Source organism: Aulonocara sp. 'chitande type north' Nkhata Bay, linkage group LG16, assembly GCF_057382095.1.
Source record: "Aulonocara sp. 'chitande type north' Nkhata Bay isolate Kocher_YH1m ecotype deep benthic linkage group LG16, A_spYH_male_GT1.1, whole genome shotgun sequence".
Lineage (NCBI taxonomy): Eukaryota > Metazoa > Chordata > Actinopteri > Cichliformes > Cichlidae > Aulonocara > Aulonocara sp. 'chitande type north' Nkhata Bay.
Window position 1 is genome coordinate 28,907,820 of NC_141359.1, and position 19,390 is coordinate 28,927,209.

General features: G+C 42.6%; 1 protein-coding gene across 3 annotated transcripts in view; it reads left to right on the forward strand.

The window, feature by feature from the left end:
• Positions 1-19,390, forward strand: part of LOC147311773 (polyprenol dehydrogenase) — a 57,738-nt gene that overhangs the window by 7,340 nt on the left and 31,008 nt on the right. Inside the window, exons 1-2 of one of the 3 annotated variants that reach the window (XM_086266238.1) lie at positions 11,593-12,046; positions 13,595-13,702. In XM_086266238.1, coding sequence (XP_086122364.1) covers positions 11,941-12,046; positions 13,595-13,702 — 214 coding nt within the window. In that variant the 5' untranslated portion in view covers positions 11,593-11,940. Of the gene's footprint in view, positions 1-11,592; positions 12,047-13,594; positions 13,703-19,390 lie in introns of those variants that run through there. The other 2 variants (XM_086266237.1, XM_086266239.1) reach the window with 2 other exon arrangements.

A 19,390-nucleotide genomic window follows, 5' to 3' on the forward strand; every position in this document is an offset into this window, starting at 1 on the left:
GCAGCCCAAACAGACTACGTTATTAGCATTTTAGCGCAGACTGGGACGGAAACACCATGTTAGACATGATTCATATCCACCATTCCTCTGGTCAGTTAGGCAGCTCAATCAGGACTGGTAAACATTAGCAACTGTGGACTTAAATCAAGAGTATGACTGTAGATTAACTTGATTTTGTTTTTATTAAACATCAAATCAGATTCCGCCACAGAAAATATGTTATACTGGGAATTTGATTATATATTTATCAACTGTACTGGTCCCCTATGAGAAAACCTGGGCGGTCTTAATTATAGTGAGACATTTTAATCAGCTTCCATCTATGTTTCCTTCCTTATTATCCTGGGTGTGAATATAGACCTTTACACTGGTGCAGAGATTTTTGTATCCTCAGCAAAGTGTGCAATGAGTGTTTGGGGAGGTCACATTTAAAGATCCGAATTTATCTGAAAGTTCTGCTGACCAGCCATAAACACATAATCATAAACACAATTGTTGAGAGTAGTAATGGCCTCTTGTCACCATCCCCATTCCTTATCCTCACGCCACCACACTTTTTGCTTACTGTATCTTTGCTTTAATGATTCCCATCCACTCTTAGACATTAGGAAAAACGGGTTTGCATGTAATGATGGTTGGACCCCAAATGCAGATTCGCAAGAAGACAGGGATCAAATGAGAACCTTTATTAAAGCCATTTGAGTAGTCTGAAAGGCTACAAAATAACAAAGTCAGGTAACAGTAGGACATGCCAAAGAACCAAAACAATTTGAGGGTGGCAGAATGGAAACAACTTGGGAACTACACACAGGTGAACTACATCTGATAACAACACTCTGGGAGGTAAATTTGGCAAAAAGATACATGACTATCAAAATAACACAGGAAGTAACGAAACAGAGAGTATCTCACTATATACGGGGAACAAGGAATGTAACGTGAACTGATAGGAGGAATACCACAAACACAACTGTAACTGCAATAAACAAGTACAAAGCTGAAAATGCAAAAAGTAAGAATCAGACTGAATGTAAGTAATGATAAACAGAGCTTAAGACTTTTAAAAAAAAACCCAATGAGCCAGGACCATGCCTGGATTATTTGTGATAACATTTGACCCTACTTCAGGCACATTTCCTTTTACATATCTGTACATTTTCAACATTTAAAATGTCTTTTAAAAAGGGTTAGACATACAGGAAAGCAAATAAGCACTGTGATATCTTCTAAATGACCTAAAAAATACCAAACAGTTATTCAGATCCCATTTCATAATGCTAGACCGGACTGCTTGACCGAGCTGAAGTGGGGTTTTGGGGTTTAACAGAGGGGTAGCTGACGCCCTTGAAGCCAAGAAAGCAGTACACATAAACATCCTTGAAGGTTTTCCGTGTTCACATAATCCTGGAGTGTGAGACAGGAAGAGAAAAAAGCCGAGAGAGAGCGAGAGATGAAAGAGTCTCCTCGTATCCCGTCTCAGTGACAACAGATCTCAGACAGACAGAAAGAGAGGCACACACTGACTCACAGACCGTTAAATTGAATGTGTTAAATACTGTGTGTGTGTGTCTGTCTCGCTGTGTGTGTGTGTGAGTGTTCGGTGTACAGAGTTAATGACAGTCTTAATTGGTGCAGGCAAATATCCCTCCCACTGTTCCTCATTCTACATCTACTAATAGAAAGACATTCACTCCCTTAAGACAGTTAGCAATAATGGTGGTGGGATGTATTTGATAAACATGAATGTGCGCACACACACATATACACAGATTTTTGTCTCTTGCATTCTGATGAACTCATTGTGCACATCTTGCATGCATTATTAACATCTTTACACTTGAGCCTCCACAGCCAAAACACGCAGTATAGACTCTTACATATTTTGAAAGACTGCCCTCGGCAGGTACCATAAATGGAGGGATTGCTTGGCCCAAGTTTAATTTGGGAAGTTGTTGAAAGCTTGTGAGATAGGATGGCTTTAGAGTTATGCTTATCTTTCCTGGAAACTGGAAAGAGTTATAGTTCAAGTTATTATACGGTCAGGTTATCATGTGAGAGGAATTTACTCTAATGCTGATCAGCTGTCTGAAGCTTGTTGAAGTTCAGCATGTTGTTTGAAACATTGTCATGGTCCTGGGCCATGTGGGCCCAGTATTCTTAGTTCTTTGTATTTTTGTATTTCGTTCCTTATTTTAGGCCACGTTTTCTGAGTTGCCCTCTTGTGTTGTTCCCTTAGTGTTTTCCGTTCGTGGCTTTTGCCCCCTGTGTGCCCCTCTGTGTATCTGTGAGCCCTCGTCTCTCCTTATGTTTTATTCCATGTTTCCCCAGCCCACTATGCCCGTGCTCTCTCTCTCTCTCCTCCTGTTTGCACCTCTGTGTACTTCCTGTTTTACTTTGACAGTCTCCCGTCAGTGTTGTTTACTCCTGCCATGTCTTGTTATGTTTATCTGTGTCAGCTGTGTTCCCATGTGTGGCCACTTCCCCTGATCATCCCTCTTGTGTATTTAGTCTCTGTGTTTCATGTAGTCTGTGTCGCGTCGTCTGTGTTATCTCCCCTACCCCTTGTCATAGTTCCCCAGCCTCAACTAGTCCTAGTTTGTACCTTGTTTAGCCATAGTTTTCCCAGTCTATGTTCAGGTTTTCCCTCAGTTCCTTTGCTGCCTTGTTCCTTATGTTTTCGGCCCTAAATAAAGGCTCGCCTTCTGTTAAGTCCGGTTTTGTGTCCTCACCTCTGTTTGCTCTTGGGTCCTCCACTCACTCCACACGGTCTGCCCCGGCGGTCCGTGACAGTACGACGCGACCAGTATGGACCCAGCGACACAGAGAAGGGAGGTCATTCAGACAGTGGAAGCGCTATGCTGTCAGTGGATGCAGCGTTCCGGGGAGGAGGATACGGAGGAGTTGCTTCACCCATTGCGGGTGAGCGTAACAGTGTTCCCCTGGCTGTGGGAGGCGCTACCCCCCCTGATTTCTGATTACCTCCGCACCATCCTCCAACCCCGTCCTCAGGAGCAGGCGCCCAGCGCACGGGCCGCGTCACCACCGTTCCGCTGTCACGCAACTTCCCCATCACCGCCTCCACCATCTTGCGGCTCCGGGGTGATTAAAGTTGGCTCACTGAGACTCGGACGCAACCTGGGGTCGCTACCATCCATTCCTTCGTACACGAGCCGCTCACCCTCGCCGTTTCGTTCGGACTTCGCTTCTCCAGCCTCCTTTCTGGCACGGATGTGGTCGGAGGATGAGGAGCCAGCCGTCACAGCTATCAATGTTGTGTCAACAGCCGCTGCTAGGAGGAAGCGGCGCCTTCGTCGCCGCCGCACGTCAGCGCAGCCAGAGTCCGGGGTGTCGTCAGAGCAGTCGCCTGGGCCGGAACCGCTGGCCGAAGCCGCCTCCGAGTCCGTGTCAGCAGTGATTTTCGGCTCTGAGGAGATGTCCCCACAAATCACTGCCCGGGACATCGCTGAACGGGAGCAGGTGGTTCTCGCGGAGCTGGAGGAGAAGCTCCGGTGGAAGCCGTGGCTGACCCCCGACTGTGAGCAAGTCTTTCGGGGAACGCGCCTCGCTCTTGGGGGCCCGCGGAGCTGCCAGGGCCCTGCCACTTCCCCTGCAACCGGAGCTTCCGTCACCGCGTCGCCTTCAGGGAAGAGGCGACGGCGACGTCACCGTGGCGCCGCGCGGCAGCTGGCGGTTGGGGAGGGTCTCGTTTCATCTCGTGCCCCTTCCGAAATGGAGGTGAGTGACTGTGCTTTTGCTCCACGTGTCTTTTCCATGGGCGAGATCATGCCCACTGCTGAACTGCTGCCTTGCGGGCTCAGCCATAAGAGAGGCGATCGTATCAAAGAGCCAGAGTCCGTGCAAATATCTGTTTTACCAGCCAAGACTAAAGAGACTGTAAATGGACCAGCTGATAGTAATACTACGAGCAGCAAGACTGAAATTGAACAGCTAGAGAGGCCCCCCAAGGGTTGTAGAGTGTCTCAACATGAATGTTTAGCGTTTCCATGTGTGACCTGTGTTAACCACCACTCAATCACTGATGATGAGTCTGGGGGCATTCTTGTTGCTGGAAATGTGAGCAAAACTGAGCGTGACCCATTAAGTGGGGTTTCCAGGAATTGTGATGTAGAAGCTCTTCATGTGGCCGTACAAGCGCCAACAGAAACCCTGCCAGTGTCATGTAGCGAGGATGGAAGGGCTGTGTCTACCTGTTCTGAGGGAGCAGATAAGGAAATTCGATACCATGTTAATGATTTAGAGAAACCAGAGACCGTTTCCTGTGTGGCTTATATAACTGAGCCTTTTGACTCCCAGTTGAATGCGTCTGAGAATTGTGACCATGAACCCACTCTAGTTGGTGAGGACGCCACTGTGAATTCTAGGCATGGGAACTTAGACCCAGAAATTGACCCTCCTCCATTCCGTGAGGGCAGGGCACCCGTTTCCACCTCTGCCAGGAGTAATTCAGTCCAGGACCTGAGACCAGGTGGCGAACTGATAAACAGTGAGTACATGGGCACGTTAGCCAAGAAGGTGTATTGTGTGTCAGAACATGCTCGGCCTGAGACGGTCATGACTCATGCTAGAGGGTCTATGGATAACCTGGACTGTGTTCTGGATGCTGTGAGAGAGAAGGAAACTGTGTTTAGCTCCACAGCGAGGGCAGCCAAGGGCAGCAGAAGCCACGTTAATGGCTTAAAAGGACAAAGTTCTGTTTCAGGTGTTGCTCCCTCAGCCACGCCCCATGAAGCTAATGATCCCAAGGCTGAGTTTGAAGTGCAGTCTACTTTGGTTTTCTGTGACATGACGAATAACATTGTATGCGTTACTGATCGTGACACTGGAAACATACCCCTAGGCAATATTTCCGCTGGCAGCCATGTGGAGGTCGTCCATGTGACCAAGTTTTCTCACATTAAACCTGAGACAATGAACTCTGAGTTTAAAGATTCTAAGACTGTTGACTCAGGAGACATTGTGTTCTCAGAGTCTAACGCCAGTACTGTGAACATTAAAAGCGTTCACTTTCTTGACCCCTGTTTGAAGATTGCAGGTGCTAAGGACAGTTCTTCACCTGCCCTCTCAGAGCGTGGAGTTATGTCCCAGCGGTCTGTTTCGCCACAGGCTTCAGCCCAGCTAGCAGCGCAGCTCCCTGCCCAGTTCGCAGCCCGACCTGCATCTGCTGCTGGATGCCCGGGTGTGCCAGGCCGGCACCCCGCAGCGACTCCGCTGCTTCCTGCCACGCCAGCTGGAGGGCCCGAGGAGCCCGTTCAGCCTCCTGTCTCCGCTGGAGGGTCCGAGGGGCCCGTTCAGCCTCATGCCTCGTCGGCTGTACAGGTTGCTTCTCGGCCTGCTAGGAATGGCGTGAGCTTTCTCTCCGCCTCAGACTGCCTTCTGCTTCAGCCGTCTCTTCCTGCTGGAGGGCCCGAGGAGCACGTCCAGCACCATGCCACGTCAGCTGGAGGGCCCGAGAGGCCCGTCCAGCCTCACGCCTCGTCAGCTGGAGGGCCCGAGTCGCCCATCCAGCCACCTTCGGCTTCTGCATCTGCTTCGTCTGCTGCGGCCCCGGCCTGTGCTTCGTCTGCTGCGGCCCCGGCCTGTGCTTCGTCTGCTGCGGCCCCGCCTCGTCTGGTCCCGCCACGATTGGTCCTGTGCCCACCGGGCCTCGGCCAGTATGCCTGACACTGGAGAGCCGCCATTGCCTTCCGCACGGCCGGCCTCCGGACCAGCTCTGTCACCTGTGCCACCCGCCTGGTCGGCCCCCCGACCGTGTGACCCGTGAACTCTTGTGCCTGTGGGCTCTGGGTCGGCCCCCTGAACTTTCTTCAGACTATGGTCATGTGCTCCTGTGTTTTCTGTTGTTTGTTTTTGTTTCCCGTTCTGGTCCCTCCGTCCTGGTCCCCCGCCTCCCGCCCTGGGTGGGATGTCTTCTGTTTTTGTTTTGTTTCTCGGGTTTGGGCTGTCGGGAGCCAGCCCTTTAGGGGGGGGGTGATGTCATGGTCCTGGGCCATGTGGGCCCAGTATTCTTAGTTCTTTGTATTTTTGTATTTCGTTCCTTATTTTAGGCCATGTTTTCTGAGTTGCCCTCTTGTGTTGTTCCCTTAGTGTTTTCCATTCGTGGCTTTTGCCCCCTGTGTGCCCCTCTGTGTATCTGTGAGCCCTCGTCTCTCCTTATGTTTTATTCCATGTTTCCCCAGCCCACTATGCCCGTGCTCTCTCTCTCTCTCCTCCTGTTTGCACCTCTGTGTACTTCCTGTTTTACTTTGACAGTCTCCCGTCAGTGTTGTTTACTCCTGCCATGTCTTGTTATGTTTATCTGTGTCAGCTGTGTTCCCATGTGTGGCCACTTCCCCTGATCATCCCTCTTGTGTATTTAGTCTCTGTGTTTCATGTAGTCTGTGTCGCGTCGTCTGTGTTATCTCCCCTACCCCTTGTCATAGTTCCCCAGCCTCAACTAGTCCTAGTTTGTACCTTGTTTAGCCATAGTTTTCCCAGTCTATGTTCAGGTTTTCCCTCAGTTCCTTTGCTGCCTTGTTCCTTATGTTTTCGGCCCTAAATAAAGGCTCGCCTTCTGTTAAGTCCGGTTTTGTGTCCTCACCTCTGTTTGCTCTTGGGTCCTCCACTCACTCCACACGGTCTGCCCCGGCGGTCTGTGACAAACATGCTAAAAATGAACGATTGAACAGACAATGATTTGACCTATGTTCCTGATTATTTAGCCATCCAGCTATGGTCATGTTGGTGATCCAGTAATGAAAACGCAAAAGATTTTAGGACACAGTCAACTTTTGAGTTATTAGTAAAGACATTGAAATGCATGTAAAACAGAGTGAGTGTCAATATACAAAAAAATGTTCTACATCTAATGTGAAGCCAGGTAGTTGGTATATGCTGTCTGTAGTTCCACTGCAAACAAGTGCAAAAATCTCAGGTTTCACTTTCATGTTTACAAGCTGGCCTTTGGCTTTTCTCCCCATAGAAAACCTGTAGTGGCTACAGTTGAAGTGACACAGCTATTACCAATTCTGCCCACATAGTCTACTGCCTTTTCCCACCCATAGCTCACAGGACACATTTGGCCATCCGTGGAGGGGTTCTCCTTCTGAATGGCCTCTCCTGGGGTTTCTTCTCATTTTTCCTTGTTAGTTACAATAAAAGTGTTTCTTTCAGTAAGTTTTTTCGTGTCTTCATAGGGAGCTGAGGCTGGGTTGGAAGCCCACGCTGCTGTGCCCTTTGAGACACGCTGGGCTCTACAAACAACTGCAAACAAGTGGGGTAAAGCACTAAAATCTAAACATTAAATGTTAAAGTACTGAACTCAAAGACAGGGATAGTTTAACACTTTAGAAAGTACACTTATGTGCTTCCTTGTCAAGAGATTTACAACTCTCATATTTTTCTAAGCAACATCATTTGAAGCTGGGCATAAAAGTCAATATATATTTTTACACTATACACACTTTTTGCATATATTGAAAAAACAAATCGGTGTTAATTAGAGAAAACCTATAGATCTGAGTGCTCCAGCTCAGTTTCTAATCCTTATGCATCCTTATCACAACCTTCTATTAAAAGTTACTTTCTGCTGCTTTCTTATTCACAAAGGGCTGCCACAGCAGGTAGCATGTTTATTTGGCAGATTTTTACATAAACCCCAAAGGGATTTGTGTCTTTTGTCTTGCTCGAATCAAACCCAGGATCCTTCACTTGTTAGGGAAACCGCTACACTACAGTCACACCTATTAACTGTGGAAAAACAGTATGCAAAACATTGCCCCTAAAAACACACTCGGGTTTAGTATTAAATTAAGTGCACTTTCCAGTTTTACCAGAAATTTGATGTGACTGGTTCCTTCTCTCCTTTCACAAAACATGACACCAAGAACACACCAATAGAAATATGCTGTGAACTGGTCAGCAGAAGACAGACACATATTTTCTGCTATTTAAACAAACTCAAGAATAAGTATACATAGACCTGTGCTTTAGTTTGCAAGACAAGCAGTTCCCCTTGGATTTGTGTCTTTTTTTCTTTTTTCTGCATATACATGTACACGTGTCATTACAGGCTTTACACCCTGCAGCTCTGGATAAGTCTACGCTTTGAATCTAACCTGGATTGTCTGCCTCTCGCATGGCAAAGACTTCTGAGGAAAAGCTACAAAAGAGGCAGCTCAAAGCCAGAGAAAAAGCTAACATCAATTCACACAAGCTGTTGCACTCCGGAGCCCAAATTGCCCATGACACACCCAGAAAATTCCCTTTCTTCACAATATGACACTTCACCTCCCATCTCTCGTGGGTAGCAGTTGATCAGGAACAAATACAAGCAGGGGAGTAGAGTGTTAAGGAAGAGCGCATCGAATCAGTATATAAAAACAGTTAGGGCCATTTTCTGCTAAAAATATCCAATACCATCTTCTTACCCAGAATAAGTCTATGGAAAAAAATGAAATAAAAACTGCATTTTAACTAGCACACACACACACACATAGACAGATCCCGCAGAGCTGTTGTCAGCCTGGATTTACAAAATAAGACAAGTTGGGCTTTGCAGGCAGCCAGTGGTTGTCATCAAGACTAGGTGACTGTTAGTTGGAGCTATTTTGATGCTGTTCACATGTTATTTGCTTCACACACCCTCCTGTCACGTATTGTTCCCAACATGTCTCGCGTGCGTTCAAACGTATGTGGGAATTTTTGTGCGCGTGTGCGACTGTGTATTCATGTGTCTGCCTGATTTCCCATCATCCCAAATAATCATCCCACAGTCATGCGTGAGATGCGATTTCCGTTAAACAATAGCAGGCCGGCTCGCCTTACTGACCCACAACCTCTCAGGCTGCGGGTGAACAAACACTCGTATGTGTGCACAACTCATCCTCTCAGCTTGAATTCACAGCAGCACATGCACTTTTGACTACACACACAGCCTCCGAAGCTCAGCCTCCATCAGGGTAGTGGTGATGACACAGTTTCTTTATGTTGATGCTCATTTAACTGCCTTCCTGAGCTGACTTTAATAACCGAGGCCAACTGCATGTCACTGCAGCAGTAGCTTTAACCACTGCATACTGGGCAAGAAGCGAACAAATACTAATGATTTTCCTGCCAAGAGGGGAAAAAAGGGAAGTTATTGTGAATGCCCCAGACCTGTCTTTAACACAAATGGTTGTAATTTTATTGAAATGAGGGACAGACTGGTTGGCCTACTTTGAGTGCCAGTGATGATTCAGCTCACACTGTTAGCCTGTTCGTCACTGTAGTAGGTAATCTGTTCAGATGTGTAGATTATAGATGAAAATGGGCAGTCATTTATGTTTTTAAAGAAACTTTAATTTCACCTTTTGGGACAACCACTCAATCCTGGGTGGTATTTGTCAGTCAGGTGTCAATCAAATACTACACTTTTTCTAACAAATTGAAGATATTGCTGAAAATGGAGCTGCCAGGCAGGAGGAAAACAGGAAGACCACAAAGAAGATCCGTGGATAGTGAAGGAGGACATCCTGAGGGTTAGTGGGGGCAGAGGAGGATTTTCAGTTCAATTCAGTTCAATAAATTTTAATTATATAGCGCCAAATCACAAGAACGGTCGCATCAGGGTACATAATACTGTAAGGTAAAGACTCTAATATATACAATATTTCCCACCCCCCACCCCCAACAAACAGACAATCCCCTATGAGCAAGCACTTTGGTGACAATGGCAAGGAAGAACTCCCTTTTAACAGGAAGAAACCGTCGGCAGAACCAGGCTCAGGGAGGGGCAGCCATCTGCCACGACAGGGTGGGGATGAGGATGCTAGGGATCGGGTGAGATGGAAGCAGATGATCCAATGTGGAGACTTTGAAAAGGAGAGGCCAGAAAAAGAACACATGAGGTTTTCAATATCACTGCATTTTACTGTTGTGGTCACACTGGAGCCAGGCTTGAGGAAAAAAAATCAGACAAATAAAGAATGATTAAATCAAATCAAATCAAATCACTTTTATTGTCACATCACATGTGCAGGCACACTGGCACAGCACATGTGAGTGAAATTCTTGTGTGCGAGCCCCACAAGCAACAAAGATGTGCAAACACAACAACACAAACGAGCAAAATACAAGAATGGCCAACCTGAAACTAATAAATATATGTACAATATATAATAGTGTATGCATTTCTGGATGTGTATACTAAATATTTTCCTACGTGTGTGTGTGTGTGTGTGTGTGTGTGTGTGTGTATACACATTTTTACAAATTAAATAGTAAAAAAAATAAATAAAATAATAATAATAATAATAATAATAATAATAATAAAATATATAAAATATACAGAGTTGAATATGTGCAAAACAAGTGGCATTTATATACAGTGTGGAGTGCATAATGTTGAAGTTCCAGTAGTGAAGCTGAGGTGTCTATGACGTGTTCAGCAGTCTGATGGTTAAGAATAAATAAAAACAAGAGTAAATAAAAACATTTTGCAAGAAATTAACCTCCAGTTTTCACCTAACTATTTGGGATATTATAAGAATGTTTGAAAAAACCCATAAGGGAATTGTGGGGTTAATTTACACCATAATAGAATGAAGTTGCCATTGTTGAACCATGTATGAAACACTTATTTAGAAGAATGAAGGTGCAGAAAAGTCTAAATGTAATACCCCTCTGAGGTCACGGGGTCTCGGGAGGATACATTTATTTTTTAAACTTTAATCTTTTGTCTCAGACAAAAAAAAAGTCTCAAGGAATCATTTATTTAAGCTTTAATAATTCATTATGTCATCATGCTTTGTGTCGTTGTCCTCTATATTTGATAGCTGCTTAAATAAGTTGGTGCTTGTGACCTCTAAGTATCACACAAACTCAGAATCACTGTACTCCATAGTGGCAGATGACACAAAATGTCGGTGAAACTCATCCGATAATGTCTGAAAATATCTTCTTGACATTTGACTCTCTGAGCCCAGTGAAATGGCCAAAGATGTTCAGTATCTGCTGTAAGCAGGGGGTATTGGTCCTGATTAGAAGTCATGGGGTGTCACACAAAAGTGCCAGTAGCTTATCTCTAGAAGTGGAAAAATAATTTCTCTGAAGCTGTAATCCTCACTATCATGATAGGTGCTATAAATATTTATGAGAAATTATGATGACTAATTTATTAAATCATAAATTCATACAGCCTGTTAGTGTGCAGCCAACTTCAGTTATATCATAGTTTGTCACCTATCTAAAATAAATAAAATACCATATTTTGATTCTTTTTTAGTTAGTGCAATCAGGATTTTCACAGCTGAATTCCTACATTTCACCATCACAGCAGCCGCCAATAAAAGTAGGCTGGTGTGGAATCAAGCGATCCCTTGGGAAGAAAAACTGACAGGCAGACCAGAATTCACTGTTAGTTCAGACTAACCCTGCTCTAGAAACTTGTTCTTTTAAGTGTAACTTGGGAAATTATGGATAAGACTACTATGTGTCATCCCTCAGTTGATTTTTGTTGCGTGTGACCTGGCTGGCAGCAGTTAATCAGGGAGTCAGTGAGCTGAAGGGTGCAATATGCTGGATCTACAGATAAGGATCATACGGCACATCAAGCAGCCAAGGAGCAGCGAGGAGAACGTGTCCCCTCCATCATACACTTATTTCAGCTTTACAGCCATGTGACAGATGACTTTAAGGGATCATGATTTCAAATAGCGGCTCTACGGGGAAAAATCTTTTGAAAAGTCAAGATTTTAAAAATAGATATGTCAGGGAATTGTTAGTCGTCTAATTTAGTAATCTAAAAATGGAACATGAGTTGTTAGAAGATGTGTTAAGGAAGGAAGCGATGTTGGACAACTTCATATTGGAACGCGTCCCACAGACGTAACTGCGTTGTGGTGGTTTGCTCTGCCTCTGCACTGACGGCTCTTTCGGATACCAGCGTTACACATCCTCGCAGAGATGTTGTCTGCTTTTTGGTGTCATCTTCTGCCAGCTATAAAGCTTTACCTGCTTGGTTTAAAGGTGCTTTTGCTTCAACTGCTAAACGGACCTTTGAGGCTGCCAGGTCGGTTTAACTTTAGCTTACGTTAGTTTGACAAGTTGTAATTCAGTTGTAAGTGACAGCACGGGCAACCAAGTTGTAACCAATGAACGTGGGTGCATTATAGTCAGCACGGGTTATCATTGTTCATTAGTACATGTAGCGGTCATTTACTATGTTGCACTTGCACATGTTAACACGATGCTAGCTATGTTAGCTAGTTTGTGTTAAGCTCAAAACATTAGCGAAAAAAATGATCATCTGTCGTCTTGTTTTTGCCGAATTCAGCCGAATAATTAACGATTGCGTAGAACATCAACGTGTCCTTTCCAAAGTTTCTACGATTGCCACCAAGCTTTGTGAGGTTAAATGTGCACTTTTCATAATGCTGTCTGGGCTAGTTCGCTCGTCGCCCAGAGACAGCGCAACTTAATTTTGTTGCAGACACCTGGTTAACTACACCAAAACTATAACCATGTTTTTATTTTAGGATTATTATTATTATTATTATTATTATTATCTTACTGAAATAAAAACTAAAAAGAGACGTCAGAAATAATCCAAACTGAAATTATATTGCTAACTTAGAAAAATAACTAGAATAATTTTTTTTTTTTTAAAAATACATTGTTTTTTAAAAAAGAATTTATTTATCTAATTTATTTTTGTTCTTTTTCAATGTGGTTAACATAAGCTCGGGAGGCACTGGTGCAATGATTTATTCAGACTGAGCTTTCTGAATGAGTTCTGAAAACTTATTGCTCTGGATAAATACTGCTCACTGCACAATAAATAAAAACTAACACTGAAACCATTAAAATTTACTTAAAACTGAACATTTTTAAAAACTCAAACTAAACTGCAAAGTGCCAGAATTGTGATACAAACCTGATGTTTTAGTGATACAGCATATGCAGACCCTTCTTTGCAGTCAGTTTCACCTAGCAAGAAACAGCAACCTCCAGAAACCACTGCCGACCAATCCAGAAATACATATTTTTCCCCAGCATCTAGTGGTTGTATCACATCCAATGTGGCAGACTCTTCCAGTCTTCTTGAAAATTGACAGGAAAGGGTATAGGAAGAACTCATGTGTTCTCTGGAATATGAACTGTAACTACATAATATATCATATGTTACTAGGGGAGTATAAGGTGAACAATATCTGCTGTCAGTTGTTTTCTGATATTTAACTCTGTTAATTTGAGTGTTATATCAGTGTTTCGTGTTTCTGATTAAAATAAATCAAAATCTGATGGCTTTCACACATTTCATAAAATGCTTTTTTTTTTTTTTAATTTATTGAACTTTTCTTCTATTTTGCATTTAATTAAGGTCCCTTTCTGTTATTATTTTGTTGCTACTGAACCCATAAAGTAACTTTAGTAATGAAAGAAAGTAAAGAAAACTTGTTATTCAGTACAATGGAAATAAAAAGAAAAAAATTCTACAAAAAGCCCATGTGTTTTTTACTGAGTTGTCATCTATAGAAACATCAACCTGTCCTGAAGAAGCTTCCTTATCAAGTGACTTTCTCTTTGATATCTTTGTCTCCTCTTCTGCTTCTGCCAGTGATGCCCAGACAAGATGGCAACGTTGCCATAGTGACAGGAGGAGGCAGGGGAATTGGTTATGAAGTAGCTCGCCACTTGGTCAGACTCGGGGCACATGTTATCATAGGTACTGTATGAAGCACGTCAACACTGATATGCAAACAGCACAAACACACATGATTTCCCTATAGGCTGGCTTGTTCACATACATAAACATTAACTGCACAAATAGCTATAAGAGATGTGGCCTAATACTGGAGAAAGTAAGACAAAAAAAATGATGTTTCAAAAGATTCACACTCCTTTAAAAATTCTGATCGCTTTCTCTGTTGGTCCTTGATTTTTTTCATTTTGAAAATTATTTTCTTCTTTACACTTTATGAACTTTGTCAGGCCCAAAACTTGGAATACTGTATGTCACATTACATATGCCTCAGCTTTCCAGAATCTCTATTACAATGCAGGAACAAATACCCAATGTATTAACCTCTGTTAATATCTGTTAAAACATGCACCAATATCAGTTCCTTTGATAAGTGCTTTTAGTTTACATATCACACAATTACACAAAAAGTACATTGTGTGTAGGGTGTGTAGCTGTGTGCAACAACAAACTGGATAGGTCCGTCTGCAGGTGGAAAAGTGCTGGCACGATAACCCTGTCTAACCACATAAGATGGTGAGAATACTGTAGTCACCGCTAAACAGACTTTAATTAGTTTTTAAATTGCTGTGCAGCACAAATGTAGGGTGAACGTAAAAGTCTAGAGCAGTGAATCCAAATGGACTCACCATTTGTTAGATTGAGGTAAGGTATGCTAATGGATGGGATGATACACATACTAGGTCCAGCTGCTGCAAATGAGCTGTCAAAGTGTCGTCACCTTGCATTCCAATCAAAAGAAGAACCGATGACAGATATGACTACAAGAGCACTTTGAAAGTTTGGTTTGCCCTTTGGTGTACTTTGGGCAACAAAAAATAGTTTGAAAATGACTGGTGTAGAGGAGGAAATGTCAGTATTTTTTAGTTGAGTCTCTGTTAATCCTGGCAAATTCTGAACAAGGCACCGCAGTGATAGCAAAGGATTATATTGACTTTTAGCAAGTACCACATATTGATTTCAGCATAACATATTCTACTGTGGACCACAAACTGCATATACATACTGAGATTGCATACATGGCTGTTGCACATGAATCAATTAGAGGCAAATATGCATGTGTGTAAGTTGAAAATATTTAAGTTTCCATCTCCAAAAGTTGATTCTGTTCATCTGGAACAGAATCAACTTTTGGGGATTTACTTTCCTGGATGATTGAGAATGCATCAAGACGATTTAAGTTTCCACAAAAAATCTGTCTCGCATTGTGTTGCAAAAGCCTCCTGGCTAATAATCTCTCACAGACTGGATTTTCTTCATTCCACAGAAAATCAGAAAAGGAGAACTAGCCAATTGTCAGCTGTGTCATTTAACTTAATTTTTATAGTGAAAAGTAGGAGACTAAGAAAAATAAGCAAATTTACAGAAAGTCTGGGTACGTTCTGAGAATATCTTAGTATTTGAGCCCAGTTAGAAGTTTGTTGTTCTCAAATGAAACTTTGCTTAACCTTTGGTCTGAAAACAGAAGGACAGACATTATGGTCAGTGTTCTGTCTTCACCATTATCCCAAAGCACCAGTGAAGCTGAATGATGAGGTGTCCATGATAACATAAAATCTATTATAGACTGATCAAACCACAGCTGTATAATACCCAAGGCATCCTCTGTTTGTCTACCTAAAAGCGTACTGTTGTCAGAAACCCTCTTGACACCTCATTGATTCATGCTAAGGGTTGGAATAGCTTCAAAACAGTTTGTTTTCATCATTAGGAAATGTGTGTGATTCTTCACTGTGAGGAGATTTAAAGACTTTCAGAGCTTCACTGGGATTAAAGGGCTGTTATCAAATTGGGTGTTAAAATGCAAATTCAAGGATTATGACAGGCCTTTTTGCATAAACAAGGTCTGCTATTGTTCCATTATTCATTTAGCTATATTTATCGTGGGAAGGTAAATGCAGTAAAACCAAATGTTAAAAAATGAAATGCTTCACGTTACAGCTTCTTTAAATGTTCTATGTAAAAATGTATTTCATGCAAAAAACACAAAAGTGAATTTGAACGTGTAGGCAAGGCAAAATATGCAAAAGAATGTAATTCCAGAAGTAGTTTGTTTAACTGAATATAGTTTAACATAACAAATGATGTGCGTTGTTCTAATTTTAGCTACCATCAAAGGTTTGGGGGAAAATACAGATAAAGGCTGTGAGATAATAGCAATTTAGAAGTCTGTGTATTTATGTGTACTCTATATAAGTAATCAATTCCAGGTTTTCTATCATGTGGCATGTCTCTTTTTTTCATTTCATGTGCCACATGTCCCATGCCACTCCTGCTCTACCTGCCTAGAACCACTTGCTAGAGCAGTGATTCCCAAATTTTTTCGCTAGGCCTCCCTTTGTTTTAGAAGAAACCCCCCCCCCCCCCCCCCCCCCCACCAGACACACACACATACACACACACAAACGCATCCTCCAACTACACACACATTTCAAACCTCAAACCTTTTGTAAACAATTAAACAAATACGAGAAAACTGCAATAAGTTACGGGCAGCAATAGATCAGGCTATTAACTCTTTTATGCTACGTCCACACCTACACGAGTATTTTTGATTCCCCCAGCTTTTAGCAGGTTTTTCTATGCGTTTGGGCCTTTCGTCCACGCGTAAACGGCATGAATAACTGAAATCAGAGATTTTTAAAAACTCCTGTCAGGTTGGAGATTTTCGAAAACTCTGTTTTTGCGTTCACATGTAGACGAGGAATACAGAGTTCGTCACGCAACATTTCACATCGCGCGTGCTCCCGACGCAAGGAAAACAAATTCTGCAGGGGAGACCTACCTTGGCACTTGTGCAGGTGAAGCCAAAGGGAAGATATGCTTCACCATATTTTCTAGTCTTTGGCTTGGAAGGAAGCTGGTTTGGAAACAAATTTGGTGATGCTTCATCTTCTGCTTTGCGTTTGTGTGGGAGCCCCGTCAAAAACCTCTCCATTATCTTGGCAGTGTCCAAGCATTCTTTTTAAAAAAAAAATCATACCGTGACGTCTGAAGACGTTTGCACTAGTTCAGAGTTTTTCTGACTATGGAGCACAAGAAAGGCAGCTAACTCAAGTGATGAAATAGTGTTCTGTCTGTACTTAACAGAACAATTTTAAATAGTACTTTTAGGCACTTTGTTAGTAGCAGCCATTCTCATTTCTTTAATTGAAATCATGAAAAAATGCCAAAGATAATTGTTTCACAAGCATAAAACAGTATTTTTGCAACAAGGCAATTCGCAAAAAATCTTTAGCCAAAAACTTGGCATATTTTGGCATGGACTTCACTGTGTTCTTAAATAAAATGTGTAAACTGCGCAAGTTGAGGACAGATGGAAAAAATGGCAGTCCTTAAAAGGTATTTAAAGCAGATAAACTGTTTCTTAAAATCATGTCTCAAGACCTGAAACAGGAACTGAGAGATTAGTTCTTTTTCTAACTTCGCTCGGTGTTTCACTATGGGAATCGCCTCGGCGTACGAGGGGGCGGAGCCCTGAGCACGGCTCGACAGGTCTGTCATAGACAGACGTGGTGTCATTGGAGCTTCCGTAGTTGGTCACGCCGAGGCGATTCCCATAGTGAAACACCTCACTCTGTTATCAAAGAACCAGGGATTACGTTAAGTAACCCAACGTTCAGTTCATCTACTCTTTGCTGAAGCCTCATCAGAAATGGTCTCGTGGAAGGATGGCTGTCAAGAAGCAGGGAAACAGGGAGAAAAGGCTGACGTATACTAAATTACACAAAAACTACAGGACCAAAAAAACAATAAGTGAGTTTTATGGAGTATTAAATCTATATTTTACATTTTCTGATTTAAATTGTCATCAGTACATATGAAGGAGGTCAGGAGGGATGTCCAACTGTCAATGTCTACAGTTATCGGTAAAACACAGTGGAGATGCTGTTATGGTTTAAGGCTGCATTTCAGCCGTGGTGTTCGAGATCTTTTTAAAATCTATCTAATTATAAATATAGGAAAGACTTCGATCAACCATGCAGTACCATCTGGAAATAGTCAGATTAGCAGCTGCTTTATTTTTCATCATAATTATGATTGCAAACAGACTATCAATGTGGGAAACAGATATCTGCATAAATACAATGGAACACTATAAGTCATGGTTTGGAATCCAGAGCCTGGACCTCAACATTATTGAAGCAGTGTGGGAATGTCTTGACAGAATGTTATGGGGTTCGATTTCAACTCACTCTTCAAAGACTGGTCATAAATCATGAAATTATTTAGTTGAATTGGTGCTTTTTTCTTTCTTTTTTACATTTAAAACCTATATTAGGTGCCGAAGTTAAGCACATTGGAGATGCCATGCACAGAACAGCAAAATCTTCTAGGGTGAGACTACATTTTCTATTCTGTCCACGAGTTTAAAAACTTTGAAGAAAACTCTGCTTTATTCATTCAGAGTGTATAGCGCAACGTCAATGTCAGAGTATCCTTGGAGACGGTTTGAGCAGAACATAAATTAGATGTGAGCGCCATGTGTGTGGGATTACACTCACAAAATCAATCATACCAGAACTCGGATAAGTGTCTGTTGTAGTTCCAGACAATCCTATGTGTACCGAAGTTGATCCCACAGCTGATGACTGAGTGTATCTCCATTTCAAATATGCCAATTCTTTGAGGTAATTCATGAAGTGAGAGTATTTATGGTAAAGTGGATCCCTCTCTAGTTATGTAGTGGATGCATATTTCAGGTGGAGTGGTAGCATAGTATCTGTGTGAAGACAGTTAATGGCTTAAGCCTTTGAACTGTCAAACACCGGAGTTGGGTATTAAAAGCATGCACTTGTGCTTAAAATACATTTCACTAGGTATTGGATTAAAATGATGCGGTCCAGAGCATTTTTTAAGATAAGATAATGAAATTTAAATTAATCTTTGCCATGGAAGACTTTGCTTCTTGGAAAGGTTTTTATAATTTCTTTATAGTTGGAGGAGGTGGTTGAAACGGATGACTTATAGCGAAATACAGTGGGGCAAAAAAGTATTTAGTCAGCCACCGATTGTGCAAGTTCCCCCACCTAAAATGATGACAGAGGTCAGTAATTTGCACCAGAGGTACACTTCAACTGTGAGAGACAGAATGTGAAAAAAAAAAATCCATGAATTCACATGGTAGGATTTGTAAAGAATTTATTCGTAAATCAGGGTGGAAAATAAGTATTTGGTCACCTCAAACAAGGAAAATCTCTGGCTCTCACAGACCTGTAACGTCTTCTGTAAGAAGCTTTTCTGTCCCCCACTCGTTACCTGTATGAATGGCACCTGTTTGAACTCATCATCTGTATAAAAGACACCTGTCCACAGCCTCAAACAGTCAGACTCCAAACTCCGCCATGGCCAAGACCAAAGAGCTTTCGAAGGACACCAGGAAAAGTATTGTAGACCTGCACCAGACTGGGAAGAGTGAATCTACAATAGGCAAGCAGCTTGGTGTGAAAAAATCAACTGTGGGAGCAATCATCAGAAAATGGAAGACATACAAGACCACTGATAATCTCCCTCGATCTGGGGCTCCACGCAAGATCTCATCCCGTGGGGTCAAAATGATCATGAGAACGGTGAGCAAAGATCCCAGAACCACACGGGGGGACCTGGTGAATGACCTGCAGAGAGCTGGGACCAAAGTAACAAAGGTCACCA